Source organism: Bos mutus, chromosome 3 (genome assembly GCF_027580195.1).
Source record: "Bos mutus isolate GX-2022 chromosome 3, NWIPB_WYAK_1.1, whole genome shotgun sequence".
In the NCBI taxonomy this organism is placed as follows: domain Eukaryota; kingdom Metazoa; phylum Chordata; class Mammalia; order Artiodactyla; family Bovidae; genus Bos; species Bos mutus.
Genome location: NC_091619.1, coordinates 55,388,981 through 55,408,288, shown reverse-complemented (window position 1 = coordinate 55,408,288; position 19,308 = coordinate 55,388,981). Strand labels below are relative to the sequence as shown.

Here is a 19,308-nt window from a genome sequence, read left to right as displayed (position 1 = left end):
AATGAGGTTAGAGAAGTGCTGTGAGCAACCCCATTGCTTAGCAACGACAAAAATAATAAAATAATTGTTACCAAATTAAATATACATATATAGTATTTATATATACATATTATTTGTAAAGTGTAATGACATGTATACACTGATATACCATTTCATGAACTATAAATAGGCACTGATTTTCTAGAAAGCAATTGGCAATGTCAAAAGCCATAAAAATCTCCACTTGACACATTAGTTTACAAACAGTATCTATCATAATGAAATAAATAAACTCACCAACAAAGTTATTCACAGCAGCATTCTCTGAAAGATACCGAAATTGGAAATAATATCAATGTAATTGTAAATGTTATTGTATTCATGTGATGAAATTTTATTCATTTTGGTTAATGAAATATTGATATAAAAATGCTTTAAAAATACATATCCTCTGACTAGTAACCAAACATTGGCCAAGTTATCTCTCTGTACTAAAGCTTTTTTATATGTGGTATAAAATGAAAACATCATAGGACTGATGTGAAGATTAACTGAATGAGTATAAGATGAGTGGTTAGAACAGGGTCCAACACAGAAGAATCACTAAGTCAATATTCGTTATCTCATCAGCTACGTCGTCATCTTCATTCTCTTTCCAAAACAGTCTTTTGGTAGAATGCTCATAATATGTCTATTTTTTAAAGGTTTACAAAATTGAAAACATATATATATGAAATGAGGAAAATGGAGAACATACAGTTCTGCTGTATATGGACAACATCTTAGCAGCATTTTCACTTCTGGCCACTGCACACACAGTTCTACAGAGATTAGCAAATTTCCAAGAACCTTGTATTGGTCTCCAGAGTGGTACCCAAAGTTGATCTACAGAATGATGGTCCTGAGTGTGCAACTAAACTAATTCTGATATGACATAGGAGATGTCACAGAAAGGTAAGCTCAAACACACTCAAAGAGGAAAAGCAAATGAGCTTTCTTCTATCCCTGGTGGCTCAGACGGTAAAGAATCCGCTTGCAGTGTGGGGTGGGTTCGAACCCTGAGTTGGGAAGATCCCCTGGAGGAGGGCATGGCAACCCACTCCAGTATTCTTGCCTGAAGAATCCCCATGGACAGAGGAGCCTGGTGGGCTATAGTCCATGGGGTGGCAGAGTCAGACATGACTGAGCAACTAAGCACACACACAGCAAATGGGCTTTCTTCTCTCTCTTTTCCCATAACAGATTACCATATTAATTTATCTGAAATTGATTTCTAAAAAAATTTTAAATCTGGCACTTCCCTTCTGTGGAAGTATTTGTGTGCCTCAATAAAAATTTGTCCTGTGGATAAAGACTGGAATATATGAACCTGGTGTCCACTGGAAGACATTCATTAAAGACTCCTGGAGACCTGCACTCATTCTTGTGCCCCATTACATTACCCAAGTTATCTTCAATATATTCTATTCAATATATTCTCTTTTAGAAAGAAAGGCCTGAAAAGAGTTAAAATTAAGTTTTCTTTTTTTTTTTTTTTTTTTTTTTATTTATTTATTTATTTTTTTTATTCTTCCAATTTTATTTTATTTTTAAACTTTACATAATTGTATTAGTTTTGCCAAATATCAAAATGAATCCGCCACAGGTATACATGTGTTCCCCATCCCGAACCCTCCTCCCTCCTCCCTCCCCATACCATCCCTCTGGGCCGTCCCAGTGCACCAGCCGTTTTCAAACTAAATGAATTAGGCTCTGGTTATCTGGGAAGTTCGATGACAGTATATATTCCTGATTGATGCCAGATACTCAAGGCTTTCAGACACCCATATCAAGTAGTATCACAGAATATCAGATGAACTGAGCCTAGTTCTTCCAGAACAGCCTATATAGCAGCCTAATGCATTGGCCAACCAGGATTTTTTCACCTTGGGACCATCTCAGACTTTAGGAAATCATCCCCCAGATATTTTCAGAATCTGACCTAGGTATACAAAGTTGTCAGCAAAACTAATTCTGTATTGGTTCCTGGATAATGTACAATGGGGCTGGTTTTGAGTTCTCTTCGGGCTACTCCTTCGTAGTGCTATTTGAGATGTACCCAATATCTTTCAAACGAACAAACATATAAATAGATTTAACTAACTTATGTGAGTTGGTTTTCTATCACATGCAACCATAGAGTCCTGTTTAAAATACTCATATAATATAATTAACACTTCAGAACATAATCTTTTTAGAGCTTAAAAAAAATTCATTGTAACCTTTGTACAAGAACCTACTTACTAAATTTTTGTTTCTTAACTATTGCTCTAACAATGTCTAAAACCTAGCACATAATATTTGTTGACTTGAATTCATTTATTCATTGAGCACAATTTGTACTGTATAATAGTCACTGTGCTTTAGTCTGGAACTACACGGTTCCTGCTGTTCCAGAGGTTTACGATTTAGTTAAGGAGACAAAGCAATTTCAGGTGATGTGATACAGTGTCGCATAACTATAGGAGTATAAAGGAGAAAATGTAAACATTTCTGTGTATTCTAAGCTGGAAGACGAGAGGGCAAGAAATTGAGGACTAAGAAGGTAATGAAAAAGTAGCTAAGTCACAGAGGAAGGCTTTGAATAAAATGCCAAAGATCTTGGACTTTAACCTATAGCCAATGGGGAAATGATGATAGAAAAAAACAACAACTGCAGGCGGATATGATCATGTTTTATTGAGAAAGACTGTGTGCAGAATACATTGGGAGGAATTAGTGTAAAGACAAGGGGTTCTGTTAGGACAGAGATTGCGTCTCTGAACTAGTAAATTATTGTACAAAGTTATAATGAGGTAAAATAAAATCATTCAGGGCCAACTGATTTTGTCTTTTTCATTACTTGTTACAAATTTCCTACCTTTCTTACGTTTTATTTTACATGTAAATAATTTTGGAATAGTTAAAAAAATATATTGAGAAATTGAGGTACAGAAGGATCAAGGAGTTTAACCAAATTCATTCACATAATGGTAAAGCTAGGGTTTAAACTTGAACAATACAGTTCCAAACCCTTATATTCTTAACTGCTTTGCTTATGGCTGCCCCACAAGATAAGAGCTCTAGTATCTATAGCTTGGAAAAGGAATATATATGCATATGGATTTGAATACCCATCTCATTAAACTTGAGTCCCCTTGGAGTCTTAATCCACAGGTTGGAAATCACTCTCCTTTGATTTGGAAATCACTCTCCTTTACCTAGCATGGCCATTAATATGTTCAAGTTCACATCTCCATATCAGAAACATTTGAAACCTCAGAGTCCCACTTTTATATAGCTATGAATATAAGTGATAACTGCTTGAAAGTGAATATTCTAAGTATAAAGTAATTCTGAGTCCTTTTGAAGAAAATCTATCAATCAGAGGAAAGCACTACTATTCTTTCCACCAGAGCAAGTAAATGAGGTCTAGCTAGGTCTTTGTATTAGATTTCTAATAAGAATCACAGATACAGGCCATTTTCTACCTCTGTGATCCTGGCCTCTATTTCAAACACAGTTCTGGTATTTGTCTTCCATTGTAAAATAATAAAGTACAATTAAATTAAAATGAGATAAAATAAAACACTAAAATCCTGTCCATTCTTTATGACTCATGAGTCATTCCCTAACTTTATCTCTAGGATGAATTGTAGATTACTTAAGAGTAAGCACTTTTTTTTATCTTCTGAGCTTATCAGAAAGCAAATACTCCACAAATATTCAAGGCACTAGTCTAAAGACTATATGAAGTGTCATATAATATGTTTTGCCCGGATAAGATTTCTCTCTCTCCCCAGTCACAGAAATGTAGATCTTCTGGATTAGGAGAAGAAAACTATAAAATATATGATAATTTGTGTTTTACACTAGAATTTGTATCATTTGTTTTTGTATTCTCCCACAGATGGAGGGGCTGACTATGCGTTGGCTTCCTTACCAGGGGAAATTATGTATCCTTGAGGAGTACAACATAGGGGTTATGAATATGCCTTGGGAATCAGACCAGGGTTTCAGCTTGGTTCTGACAACCTACTGGCTGCGTGACCTTGAGGACGATATTAAGGCTCAGCTTTCTCATTTGTAAAATGAGAAATGGTATCTACTCATGGGGTTCTTGTGAGGATTCAATGAGTTAATAGATTTAAAGAATATCACATAGTGCTTGGCATATAGGAAGTGCTTAATAAATAATATTTGAGAAATTAAGACATGATACTCTATCTTAGAATGGATTCACCAAAATTAAACCCTGAGACAAGACTTTACATACAAGCAATTTATTAAGGAAGTTCTCAAAGAAAACAATGGCAAAGGTGGAAAGAAAACAAAACAAGGAAAGATTAAGTCAAGTAGGATGTTGGTTACAGTCCTGTGGAGATTTTTTAAGGTTGTTTCCACAGGGAACTCTAATATCTAAGTTACATCTTAGAACTTGTCCCAACTTGAAGCAAAGGCGCTAAGATTTCACATCCCCTGCGCTTGTCAGTCACTGGCTAAGGACCACCTGAGAGGATGGACCCTACCACTGGCTCTCTGCATAAACAGATTAAGCAGCTCCCATAGCCTGAGGACCGTCCTCCAGAGAAGAGTTACCAGTGTGAGCCACTGAGAGAAAAGTCCCCTGACACAGAGAGAAGAGGTATACAGGAACAGTAAAAAGGCAAGAGGAGATGGGGCAGAGCACTAACAGTGTCCACCACCATAGTCCAATGTGTAACCAAACAGGCAAAATATAGCTACCCATAACATGATGTAGAGACAAGAGATATAAGTTCAAATCCCATGTTCTTCCTTCTATGGGCTTATTATTCAGAAAATTTACTTAACATCTCTGGTCTCTGTTTCACCATGTGTAGGAGGAGGAAGATAATAGGATGCCTGTCTCATGACTCAATTTGCTATACAGCAGAAACTAACACAACATTTTAAATCAACTATACTACAACATATTTTTTAAAAAAATAAAAATTTAAAGTTAGTGATTATGAAAACTAAATGAGTTAATGTAAAGTAACAATAAGAGTATCTGACATGGATGCTCAATAAATATTAGTTCTCCCTGATCCTTACAGGATCCCATATATATAAAAGAATGGATTACAGAGATCACTATGAATAGATGAATCTGTGAGTACTTGCTCCTGGCATAAAATTCTTTGGACAAACTTTCTATTTAAAGCAATTTTACTCAAAGGATTTTTTTTTTTCTCCTTGTGGCTCTTCCAATTCTGATTTCACAATGAGAAATTATTTAACTTAGGAATCATATGTTACAAAATTTCTGTGGCTTACAACTCCTAAAAAGAAACAGGTACCTTGAGTTCAGGGTACAGCTGGTATAACAAATAGCGATAGCAGCAGCAGCCAGGGGGAATAAGGAGGCACTGGCTCAGTGCTGGGAGCAGGAAGCCATGAGAAGAGGTCACACTGGGCAAAAGTCAGATGTTCTGGTTGGAGCTTTGCTACTAAGTCACTAATCTTCCTAGGACATGTGTTGTCATCCATAATATCAGTGGTTGAACTAGATGGTCTCTCAGGTCTCAGGTCTTCCAGCACTAAAATTGTATTATGAAGCTATTCAAAACCTCAACCCCTAAATCCTGAAATTGAGAGGATTCTCTGTGTAGAAAACCGTGTTATTAATCAAAGGGTACAGAAATTCAGAGAAGGGAAATGACAGGAGGTATTGGTCAGGGAAACCTTCATAGGAAGCAGAATTTAAGCTAGATATTGAATAATTAGAAAAATGAATGTGGTCAAGGATACCAGAGTGGAAAGTAAAGGTGATTTTTCACAAAGTATGCGAGAGAAATATTTATTACTGGTGGTATTAAAAGATAAAATTGAAACTGTAAATTGACCAGATTCTGATATATTCTAAATAGCAAGTCAAGCCTTGTGCCAATCTGAAGGTAACGATATTCTCTTGAAGAATTAGAGAAGGGAAAGATGACATTGTACGTGAGACAACTGGTGTGCAAGAGGAACTGGAGCCAGAAAATCTGGTGACTAAGGATTTGGTAAGAAGGCTGCCTAACTGCTTGATTATGAAATTTAAAATCTTTGAAAATAGGGTTTTATAACATATGGCTAGCACTATAGAGGCTAGTTGAACAAGGTCTAGTTCCTCTAACAATGAGAGAAAATGAAACCACCTCTGACTGTCTAAGGGCTTCCCCGGTAACTCAGATGGTAAAGCGTCTGCCTGAAATGTGGGAGAGGGTTCGATCGCTGGGTCAGGAAGATCCCCTGGAGAAGGAACTGGCAAACCACTCCAGTACTCTTGCCTGGAAAATTCCATGGACAGAGGAGCCTGGCAAGCTACAGTCCATGGTGTTGAAAAGAGTTGGACAGGACTGAGCAGCTTCACTTTCACTTTCTGGCTGTCTATCCCCACACGAAGGACCTGTTGGAAAGTAGACTTCGTTTTGTTTACATAAGACTATATAGCTCTTACATGGCAACCCACTCCAGTATTCTTACCTGGAGAATCCCATGGACAGAGGAGCCTAGCAAGCTACAGTCCATTGGGTTGCAAAGAGTCGGACATGACTGAGTGAGTGACTATCACTCACTCATTCATCTTTAACAGGCTTAAATGTGCAAGTTTCAGAGCAGCAGCAGGAGAGAGCTAAAGTACTACTTTGTAAAAAAGAGAAAAGTATTTGCAGTTCCAGGAATTTAACAGTCGTGAAAGGAATAAGTGAGAATAAGCAGAGAATGAGAAAAGAAAGGGGAAAGCTGGTCACTAAGTAGGAAGAAGGGCCAATAGGAAACCCTTACTGGTGGGATGTTCCAAGAAACTATAAATATTTGATTTTATACTGTTTCCTATTTAACTAATACTTTGGGCTTTTAAATCACAGATACATACACAAAACCCCCAGCCATTTCCTTTTCAGAAGTTGGAACTAATTTGGAAACGGGTGTAGGAGTTAGAAAATCAAAATATTGGCTAGATCAATGGCAAACCTGGACTAAGAAATATGATCTGACCTGAAGAAACAGTTGGGATTTCTAATGCTTCTCTCCAGGTCTAGAACTCAGAAACATACTCCCTCTACTATCTCCAAAACGTAGTTTGAAAAGCAGGTACTTATCTAATTAGGTATGGAGGGAACCACAACCTCTCATAAATTGTGTGCTAGTGGTAGAGAAAGAGAGATTGATTTCCAGACCTGGCTCTAGAAGGCAGGAAAGGATTCTGACCAATGTGTGCTTAGCACAAGTAATCTAGAACAGAATATACACAGTGCGGATAGGAAGATCCACAAAAGGAGGAGGAAGAAACAATATCAAAGGAGGAATTCCAACCTATTTATACCCTAAATTCTGTGTTATTAGTGGAGAACTCATTACCTTCAGGAAATTTCTTAAGGGGGAGTAACTCAGTTTTACAATTCAGAAAGAAACTCTTTTCATTTTTTGAAAATGAAGATATTACAAACATCATTCCTTCAAGGAAATCAAAAGTGAAATCATAGACTGTATTCCTGCCTCAATAATGCCAATCCAAATCCTCTTTTCATAAGGAAAGAAACTGGCTGTTACTGTCGTACCGTGTGACTGACTCATGATTTAAAAATCCCTTGACAAGAGATCCTGTGTGACTATGGCAATCAGAAATCTGACTCTCCCTGGAGAATTCAGTGTTACTCACCTAAATTCCCAAAAAAGAGGAGAATCTGGGATGGAATGTTAAAAAGAAAAAAAGAACATAAAATTAATGTCTCATTTTCTTAACTTGGCATATTGATTCCCCCTTGAAGAGTGTAAGAGACTTCTGCTATTTTTGATAAATGTAAAATAGCAAGGAGAAACATGTTTGTTTGCTTGCTTTATGGCTCTTGGAAAACAGTGTTACTCATTCAAATGTGAATTCACCATGATTTATGGCAGCCAATAAAATGCCTACTTGGGACAGAAAGAGAATAGAATAGGGAATTATTAACACAGTAAATGTAAGTTTTCTAAATGCTCACTCAAACGTTGATACTATATAATAGATACTGTTACCCATTGGAATCTATTATTAATCAAATTCTACCAACAATTTTCTCTTTGGGTTATCATGTGAAAACTAAACTTAATAAAACCCTGTATTTTGAAGCTGAATAAGGTTTTTCATGCATAATAAAAGTATTATATAAAAACAATTCATAGTAACTATATTTGAAAATTTTTAACAATTTTTAATATTGCATATATCAACCTGAAAGTGAAAAGTGAAGTCACTTAGTCATGCCAGACTCTTTGTTACCATGTTCATGTACCCATTCTACTATTTTCTTAATATAGCTTTAAATCAACTCACTTAAAAAAAAAAAAACAAACAGTACTTGGTATCACTGTAACAGTAATAGCTGTGAAATCATAAGTTTTGATCTGTTGTTGTTGTTGCTCAGTGGCTAAGTTGTGTCCAACTCTTTGTTATGTTGGGTAACAACTAAATTTTTTCTAAGCTCCTTGGTTCAGTAATAGACAAGGAAATCCAACCCTTCGAAGTGCCCTGTAAGTTAGCCTCTTTCCCTAAGCATGATTTGATTTAGACCCATTTATTTATTTATTTAGACCCTTTTCTGATTTTTGACCAGCCAGTCTCTGCCCCTAAGGCCCACATGAGGTTGAGTTGATGGAGACCTTTGAAGCTGGACCAACCAACTAGGAATCTGGAAGAGGCGGACTAGTTATAGAAGGGGATAGCTCTGAGATACCGTCTTTACAATTATCATTCCCTCTTTACAACTAGCATTAGAAATTCAGCAAAGGAAATATATGGAAAAATAAGTCAGGGCATACAATCATCTTCCTTTCCATGGTGGTCCCTTTTCAAGCTCTACAAAGCATCACTCCTTTCTGGGCTTCCAGGAACAAGTAAAAGGAGAATGTGATAAATATTTGTCTATTTTCATGGGGCATCATGTATCTAGTACTTGAAGGGAGCTTTTCCTAACACCTCTGGCAAAGATGAAGGATCTCTTTTCCAACATTCTAGCCAAGAGTTTCCTGATTTTATTGAGGGAGCAAGGGCCTCTCCTGAAAATAACCTATATATCCCCCAAACGTTAGGGAAGATTTGAGCTCCCATGTTTCTCCAACATTTCAGAGACCTCAAACAAGTTTCTGTTTATGCACCGTGATATGTTTTTATTTGGGGTTAAAATGGTAGTCCTTCACTAGTCCAGTCAGTCCATCAGTTAAAAACAATTTCTTGAGCATTCTATGGGATGAGACCTTGCTCAGTGTGCTTGAAGCCCCTAAGCTGGAGTTCAGGGAGAGGCAGGGGGAAGTAGGAAGTGAGGTCAGTGAGGAAACCAAGAAAGACTGCCTAGTATATATTTGTCAAGGCAATGGCATCCCACTCCAGTACTCTTGGCTGGAAAATCCCGTGGATGGAGGAGCCTGGTAGGCTGCAGTCAATGGGGTAGGGAAGAGTCGGACACAACTGAGCGACTTCCCTTTCTCTTTTCACTCTCCTGCATTGGAGAAGGAAATGGCATCCCACTCCAGTGTTCTTGCCTGGAGAATCCCAGGGACTGCGGAGCCTGGTGGGCTGCCATCTATGGGGTCTCGCAGAGTCGGACACGACTGAAGCGACTTAGCAGCAGCAGTCTAATCCCTCCAGGTAATCACAATTCACCTGCAGTGGCTAATATAGCAGCTCCACCCTGTATCTTGCATAAAATATTAATTCTATGAATGTAAAGTTATTCCATAATATTCCTGAATGAATGGAAGGAGGGTGTGAGATGCTACCTAAGAGGTCAGAATCTGAACACATATGATAAAACTTCTATCTTGATAAAAATCTTTTGCTTGTTCAGAATGTGACACAGGTATCCTCCTACTTAAGCTCTTAATTTAAAGATATTTTTTATTATTTTATTTTTAGTTCTCTTCTGGATTTCTGATGAGTCCTGGTTCCTTTTCTTTAGGACTAGATATACTTAACTCATCATTATAATTCCTATCCTGACCCCCTTTTTCCATTAAAAAAACTTATTATATTATTTGCCTTATAAGACAATATTGCCTTATTGTGGAGTATGATAAAACTCTGGAGTAAGCATATTGGGTTCAAATACTGACTTTGCCATTCACTAGCTATGTGATCTTGGCAAGGTACTAAAAGTGTGTGCCTCGGTTTCCCCAAGTATAAAATGAAAATAATATTCATACTTATGTTACAGAGTTGCAGTAAGGAGTAAGTGAAAGAATCTCTGCCCTGGTAAGTACTGAATAAATATTAACTGTTAAGATGATTCACTCTGTCTCAATAATAACCAACACATACCATTCTTTTTTTTTATATAACTGATTAAAAACAAATTCTATTCATTCTTTACTGGATAGGGTTTTAAAAAATTTACTCTAATAACTTTATTAAATTTCCCTTAACTTATCAGTCTTTAAAATACTTAATTTAATTTTCAAAGCCATCTTACCTAATTTGACATTATTTACATTTAGTAATCAACATTCTCTTATTTTTACTGTTAGTAAATAATCTAAATAATAGTTAAATCACTGTAAAACTGATTAACAAAATTAGCATTTTTGTTTCTAATAATATCATGATGAAATTTTATTTATTTTCACATTGCACTCTTCAGAAAATACAAAGTATATGTCTATACTGAGGAAATTAGCCAGAATTAGAAAGCATAGAAAATATGTCCCAAAAGGAATATGTGCAATGTATTTTATAAAAAGTTCTGAACTCATCTATGATTCAGGTCATTTTACAGTAACATACAATAAAACAATTGTGTAATCTGAAGTCAAGTATTTTCTAAAAATATGTAACTTTGACCTTTATACAGTCAAAGTCCCGTAACTAGCCAACATTGATAATGTTCAGGAGTATGTGTATATATATGTGGAGGGATTAAAGGTGAAAGAAATGCCCCTTGAACAACACTGGGGCCTGGACCAACTCAAGAAGAACAATGGGGTTATTCAGAAGTTTTGTCTTCCTCTTAATGCTATACCTGCTGCAGGGGTCCAATACTTCCCTTGTTCGGCTGAATAACAATGGCTACGAGGGCATTATCATTGCTATAGACCCCGCTGTGCCAGAAGATGAAACACTAATTGAAAAGATACAGGTAAGAAAGTAATGGGATTTCTTCTGTTTGAATTGATGAGAAAAAAATATATATATAGTAGTTAATAACTACAACAGAAACTTCTCAGTACTCCAGGAAGTTTAAAAGCACCAAGGTGCAGTAAAAAAAGAAAATAAAATAACGCTGGAATAGGCAGTGGAAATTGAAGGTTCCAGACAAGGTTCTACCCTGTCCCACCATAAGATCAAAGACATGGCATGGGGCCTCCCTCATCCTCCGTTTCTCCATCTGTAAGTTAGCAACTAGACTTGTATGTTCTTTAAATAATGATTTACTGAATGCTTGCTATGGCATGACAGGAGAGAGCGCAGTGGATTTTTTAAAAACTCTTGATCTCATGAAGTATATATTTTCTTCAGATGATACAGATAATAAAAACATGTCAATGTACAGCAGGTTCATGGTAGTAAGTTGCTATGCAGTAAAATAAACTGGCAGAGGGGATAGGCAGTGATGGTGGGGCTAGGGTAAGGGGAGAATGCAGGTTACTGTTTCATGCAGGGTAGTCAGGGAATGTCTCACTAGATGTAACGTCTGGGTGGAGACCTGAGATGAGTGAGGGGAGAGCCCACTGAAAACCTTGGGAGTGGACACTAGGTGCAGCAGCATGGAGATGACAGTATGCTTGATGTGACCAAGGAAACAACTGGGAATGAGCAGGAGGAAGAGCGGGGGAGAGCTGCAGGTGGAGAGGTAGCAGGGCCCAGGCCATTGGAAAGATCTGGACTTTCACTCTGAGAGAAATCAGAATCCGTGGACGAGGAGAGGTGTGCTCGCTTGTGCTTGTTCTGGAGTCATTCTGTCTGCAGTGTTGAGGAAACACTGTAGAGGGTTTTCCCATGTCATTCATCTTGTATAAGCTCTGTTAGAACACAGAAGTATTGAGGGACACTGTGTACGGAGCTGCTGGGAGTGAGAAATGACAGTGACTATGAACGGGGATATTGTGGTAGACATCATTAATGTGGTGTGATCCTGAACGTGTTCTTTGCCATGAGCTTATCATAGACAAGTTTGCTAATGATTTAGATGTGTGGGGTAGGGGAAGGGAAGAGGGAAAAATAAAAGTCACAGAAGACTTCAATACCACTTGGAAGGGTGGTATTATTATTGATTGAGAAGGGAAAGACTTAAGTGGAGAAAATTTCGTGGCTGGGAGATCAGAAGTTAGTTTGCAAAATTTTGAATTTGAGATGCTTTTGCCATTTGTTTCTCTATGGGTCTTCCCCACCCAGGGATCTAACCTGAGTCTTTTATGTCTCCTGTATTGACAGATGGGTTCTTTACCACTAGAGCCACCTGGGAAACCCATTAGATATCCATATGGATGGTGATATGAATCTGAATTCAAGGAGGAAATCTAGGGAGAGATAAAAACTTGGGAGTCATCAGTGTGTAGATGAGATTTCAAGCCATGAGAGTGACTGAGTTCACTCGGAAGAGTGGGTAGACAAGAGAAAGTTTCCAGGACTGAACCAAAGACTCTTATATCTATTGTTTCATCCAACTTTAACGTTCCATGTAATAGAGAGACTGGTGTTACAGCCATGTAAATTAATTCTCCCTGTCCCTCACCTCAACATTTACTAACTCCTTATATTTAACTCCTTAACTATTGTTTCCTTAAATTCTCACTTTCTGCTTTCCCCATGGGTGTTTTTATCCATCAGAAGCTGATGAGCTTGACCTGAATCGTGAGCAGGTGATATTGTGGCTGCCATTTATCATTCATTCTGTATAATCTTAAGCACAGCAGTATTTACTTACTGGTACATTTTTAATTCCAGGAAAATACAAAGATTAATTTACTGATGAACACAGGCTTGAGTAGCAGTTACTATAATTGATTGTGAATGATAGCTTTTTAGTATCTAGTTGATCAATATCAAAACTAACTGAAGCTCAGGAAACAGCATTTGGAAGAATTGTTTGTAGGGGCAAAACATTTGTTAAAATGGTTCTCTATTGAATGTAAAAGTTCAATGTTTAGCAGACATTCCTAGATTAGAAGAATGTTTTCTGGCATTCTCTGAGTCTTCTACAAAGTCCTTACGTTGATATTTTCAGACAACCTTGTGAAATACTCTCATCCACACTATATAGAAGGGAAAACTGGGATTTGGAAAAGGAAATAATTTTCCCAAGGTCAAGTTAAATAGTACAATCAGAGCTGAGATCCTGCACATGGGTTTTGAAGGCTGATAGATCTGGATTTGAGATCCACTTTATACAAGATAACAAAAATCACTCTTTTTGTAAAGGGTGAACAGTGAACAGACTCTTATTCTTGGGATACTATCTGACCATAGTAAGATATGTTGAATTGATTCATAATTTATGACCTGAGTTTCAATTGTCAACTTTTCCTTATTCCTTTTATTCATGTGTCTTCTGGGTTTAAGAGTACTTTTTTTTTTGAAACATTAATATCTTAATCTTCTTTGATCAAACTAGGATATTATAGGAATTCTGAGAAGGAATTTAGATGGAATATTATAAAATTCTGCATGGAAGCCTCTGAGAACCATTATTAGCCACCCCAGCAGGCCCCAAGGTATCAAAGTCACCTGATATAGGGTATTTGAAATCCCTCCATGACTTTATAAACACACCACTACCCAAGACAGCTATATAGCATTACAAGACTACAAAATAAACTGAATCCCATGGACTTGTACAATTCGCAGCCCACTAAACTGTATGCAGTGATCTTATTTTCCCAAACTGTACTGCAATTCAATTTACTATATGCCAGATACACTCAAAGGGACAGAGAGAGTCATCACTTTAAGCAGAAAACAACTGATTGAGATCTAAATTAAGATCCAAAACAAAGAGAGAGGAGAGACATTCTTAGGGAACATACTTAGGTAGAAAATTATTTCATCTGCTTTAGGCCAGTGATGAAGTAATCTTCAGTCTAATTTAGGAGATCTCTGAAGTCCTCTTCCAAACTCCTAGCCGGTCCTCTGGATCTTCAGTTTTCTGTACCCTAGCTTCTGACTGATTCCTGGCTCAGAACCCAGTTTGCTTGCTGGTCATCAGCACATGTGATCCTCCTCTCTTTCCTATCTGTAAATTAGCGATTGGACTTGTCTGTTCTTTAAACAATGATTTATTAAATGCTTGCTTATGGTATTCCAGGTGAGAAAGTAGTGAATTTTCTTAAAGCTCCTGATCTCTTTCAGTATATACTCTCTTCAGATGATACAGATAATAATAAAAAATCAATATAAACAAGTCTGTAGTAGTAAGTTGCTATGTAGTAAAATAAATCAGCAAAGGGAGACAGGCAGTCTTTGTAGAGCTGGGGTAGGGAGAGAATGTGGGTTACTGTTTCATGCAGGGTGGTCAGAAAATGTCTCACTAGATGTGATATCTGGGCAGAGGCCTGAGATTTGTGAGGGAAGACTCATTGAAAATCTGGGGAGGGGACAGCAGTTGCAGTGGCATGGAGGTGACAGCATGTTTGATGTGACCAAGGAAACAACTATGAATGAGCAGGAAGAAGACTGAGGAGAGCTGAAGTTGGAGAGGTCGCAGGGCCCAGACCACTGGAAAGATTTGGGCTTTTATTTCGAGTGAGATGAAATCCACAGAAGGATCTGAGCAGAGGTCGGGTGTGCTCTAGCTTGCTTATTCTGAGATCACTCTGATGGCAGCGTTGAGGATACTCTCTACAGGGCTTCCACTTATCACCCATCCCGTATAAGTTGTGAGCATAGAGGTGTCAAGGGACATTAGTAGGAAGCTGCAGCAGATGAAAAGTGATGGTGAATAGGAATGGAGATATTGTGGGAGAGATCATTAATGTGCTGTGATCCTGGACATTTTCTGAGAGTATTATGGAGAAATTTGCTGATGGTTTAGATGTGTGGGATAGAGAAGGGTTGAGGGAAAGTAGAAGTCAGAAACTTCATGGGTTTTTGCTTGAATACTTGGAAAAATATAATTATAATCAATTGAAAAGTAACCTCCAACCTACTTTGGGAGCTCTATAAAGACCTTGTCACACCACCAGCCAGTCCTCTGGTCTTCAGTTCTGTACTCTGGCTTCTGGCTGATCCCTGCTCTAAGTAAGCCTAATCACTTTAATGATCTCTTCAGTACACTAAGAGCACACTAGACCATCTTCCAGAGAAAAAGGAAGAAATCCTTGGAATTTCTGAAGAAGAGTTATATTCTGGTCTTAGGTCAGAAAGAATTGAAAAGGAGGATATATTTTCAAATAAAAAATACTGTAGACTGTGCTGTTTGCCAGCAACATGAATAGGGTAACATCATCATCCAGAACCCAGTATTCCTCAATTTTTCAGTGGATTTGATCATGTAGAATAAATCACCAAAGAACCTTTCAACCATCTATTTCCTCCACTAGATAATAAGCTCTTTTGAGGAACTATTTATCTTATTAATCCTAACATTTTTGGGTTTGGGATACTAATAATATAAGGATACGAATAATATAATATATATTATTTTCACCTTGATGGCAGAGCTAGAAGCTCTGCCTAAAAAAGCTCTGCCTCTCCTATGAACTTTTCCATTCCTCCACTCCCTGTGCTCCCAACCCAACTGCCTCTTCTGGGAGGTAGTGAAAACTTCTATGACCCATCCATATAAACTGTTTTTCTCAATTTGCATCAGGTAAGGCTGTTCCTTACTAGTAATTATAATAGTGATGATATCAATGAGTTTTATGACTACCTTGTGTAGAATACTTATTTATAACTCATTTCATGTTTATGTCATCCTTAAAGATATGTTTTAAGAGTATAGTAAATAAATAAGAAGGCTGAGATTCAAAGCAGTCACATAAACCAGTCAAATTTTAATAGCAAGAGGCTTAAGCTGGCATTAAAACCAAGTCTAGCTGCTTCCAAAGTCCATGCCCTTTATCATATTAATCAATTCCTCATAATGTAAACATAAGTATTTGCCTTTTGATGTAGGATTATAGAAGACTGAAAGCTGTTAAATGTGCAAATTAAGTCATAATTTTGAACTGACGATGACAGATTTTGATTTTTGAATCAGAAACCCTACTCACCAGTCAGTTGCTTTTTTTTTTAATGACTAAAGGTGAGAAATGCCTGTGATGCATGCCTGTTCATTTAGTCTACTGTCCCTTGGCCAGCCTAACTTCTCTTTTTTTCCTATAATAACAGAACATGGTGATTGATGCATCTACTTACCTGTTTGAAGCTACGGAAAAGAGATTTTTTTTCAAAAATGTATCAATATTAATTCCAGAGAACTGGAAGAGCATCACTCAATACAAGAGGCCAAAACATGAAAGCTACAAACATGTAAGAATCAAAAGGCGTTTCTTAAAAATATTTTCTCTGCTGCTTCTCAAATTTGATGTTAATTAATAATTTCAGAATTTTTCAGACAAATGTTATAATTTCTATTCTGATCTTTTAAACACCTTTTTAAACATTCTCAGGCTGATGTTAGAGTTGCTCCACCTACACTCCCAGGTAGGGATGAACCATATACTAAGCAATTCACAGCCTGTGAAGAAAAAGGAGAATATATTCATTTCACTCCTGACTTTGTACTTGGAAATAAGCAAAATGAATTTGGACCATCAGGTAAGAATTTTGGTTAAAACAAATATTTTGCAATGATTCCAACATGTAGATTTATATCCATGTTCAGTATACAAGCCTCGTAGGCTTAAATCCCAACTCCAAGGTCACTCCTCTGTGTGTGACCTTGGACAAATGACCAAGACTTTCTGTACTTATTTCCTTTAAAAATGATGAATAGAGGAGCTGCTCCTGCCTTATAGAATTGTTGGAAACATTAAACTAGTTAATTCTTGTTAAGTGTACTCAGTATGGTTTCTACAGAAATTTGAATATGGGACAGCCATGACAAATTTTTTGCTTTAGGAACACATTTTAGATTTTAATTTTTCAGTTCTCCATTGCTGGATATTAATCACATGCCACCTCCATGAAAGGCAGATGCAAGGCAAAATCAAAAGGGCCAAGATGACAGTTCCTGGCCAAGAGAAAACACTAATAGGCTGGTAGCTGCTGATATTATTATTCAACCCATTCTTTGAACCAGATGAACTTGTTTATAAGTGATCATTTTTACCTATGAAAATGACAATTTCCTCTAGTTCAATCTAAGCGTTAAGATCACTGTTTGAAATGAACTAAAGCACATTATATTTCAGATGAAAATGAAAATCACTGTCAAAGCAGTGTCCAACTCCTCACTAATCAATAAAACACTTGTTAAATTCACACTCCCCAGAACCACCTTTTCCTCTTGCACTGCCCCTTCAATGAACATTATTTAGTCTTTTATCTGTCAAACAAGTCAATCCTTGTCCTCAACATTTTCTGGACTTGTTCTCCACCTCTGTCCTAAAGCCCATCCACCCCATCCCAGCCTTGCCTCTCCCCCTTAATTTGGTCTGACCATGCTTGTTGTGCTTGGCACCCTTAGTCCCTGGTGCCTGTCTAGATACAGTTTCTTTTCTACTTGGCGTGTCCAGCAAAGTCAGTCATGCCACCTACTAGTGTAAATAGCACAACTCCCTTACCACTTTTATCCTTATGTTGTATTCAACTTGCCATTTCTCCATACTGAATTTCTAGGCAGTTTCTTTTGACTCCTGTAGTATGTTTCCAAGATTTTGACAGAAAATTATAAAATTAATTGGTACTGTTTTTAAAAACACGTTTCACAAGGTCACTGAAGCTCTCAAATCTACTCAACAATGATTGGACTTGCTTCCTCTCATCTCGCTCATTCCCCCTAACAGTTGTTCTAAATATCTATCACTTTTCTTAAGACCAATAACCAATCTTTTCCACCTTATAAGTTAATGAATGCCTTGATTGAGAAAGTAGAAACCCCTACCTTCTACCTTTCTACTTCCAAACTCATGTCCATGTACATCTCCTTCCATCTCCACCTGTCTTAGAAGAGGAAGATTTTCTTCAGTTTTTAAAAATAATGCCCCCACTGGAGCTCTTATTCTTTTCCCACACTCCTCAGCTTGCCCCATCCCATAACTGAGTTTCCCCCTCTTTCTTAGACAAATATTTCTCCCATAAAGTGATACATATGTTTGTGGGAAAACTCAAGTTCTGGAAAACAATGCCTTAAAAACAACAGGGCTTTGGGAGGAAATAAGATGAAGAAACTCTTCAAAATCTATGCAATTTGTAATAAAAATGATAACAGCAAAACAATAGTTCCCTGGAAAGAGTTTTTGGACCCTCAAGCAGCAGTTCAGTGTGTCTGGAAGCTGCCTCCAAAGCAGACATTAGAAGTACACACACACACACACACACACACACACACACACACACAGTGAAATACTATTGGAGTAAGAACAGGGCTAGTAGGAGCTGAGCCAATAATTGAGATAGGAATGGAATTCTAAGTCAGAGGAACTGCTTTTAATAACAATTATATACAATTAAGATGTATAACACAATGATTTCACATACATAGTAAAATGATTACCATGGTTGAGCTAATTAACATATCATCGCCTCACATAATTACCCTTTTGTATATGTGGTGCCCTGGAGAAGGGATAGGCTACCCACTCCAGTATTCTTGGGGTTCCCTGGTGATTCAGACAGTAAAGAATCCACCTGCAATGTGGGAGACCTGGGTTCAGTCCCTGGGTTGGGAAGATCCCCTGGAGGAGGACATGGCAACTCACTCCAGTATTCTTGTCTGGAGAATCCCCATGGACAGAGGAGCCTGGCAGGCTACAGTCCATGGGGTCACAAAGAGTCAGATACAACTGAGCCACTAAGAACAGCACACCATAGCACATGTGTGGTCAGAGTACCTGAATTCTAATCTTTCAATAAATTGAGGAAACCATGGGAGCCAGGCAACCAGCCATGAGCTGAAAAGAAAGTCAATCTGACGTGGACTGTTCCTAAAAAAGGAACCACAGATGCAGGCAGATATGAATTTTCTTAAAATTCACCATATTTCTATCACAGTCGATATGAGACCTTTTTCTTCCCACGCTGAAGAATATAAATAATTCATGCTCACTCATTAGCACCATTTGGCTAAGAAACCTAAAAACAGTGTTTTTAAACTTTAATGTGTAGAGTAGTAATTTAGGGGTCTTGTTATTAATAATAACCAAATTCTGAGTCATTAGGTCTAGAGTAGGCAC

At 37.5% G+C, this 19,308-nt stretch overlaps 1 protein-coding gene across 1 annotated transcript in view; it reads left to right on the top strand.

Moving 5' to 3' along the window:
- The first annotated feature begins 10,952 nt into the window (after nucleotides 1-10,952).
- The window catches only part of CLCA4 (chloride channel accessory 4), a 30,616-nt gene continuing 22,260 nt past the window's right edge, over nucleotides 10,953-19,308 (top strand). Inside the window, exons 1-3 of the mRNA XM_005888431.3 lie at nucleotides 10,953-11,111; nucleotides 16,301-16,441; nucleotides 16,582-16,729. Coding sequence (XP_005888493.2) covers nucleotides 10,953-11,111; nucleotides 16,301-16,441; nucleotides 16,582-16,729 — 448 coding nt within the window. The remainder of the gene's footprint in view (nucleotides 11,112-16,300; nucleotides 16,442-16,581; nucleotides 16,730-19,308) is intronic.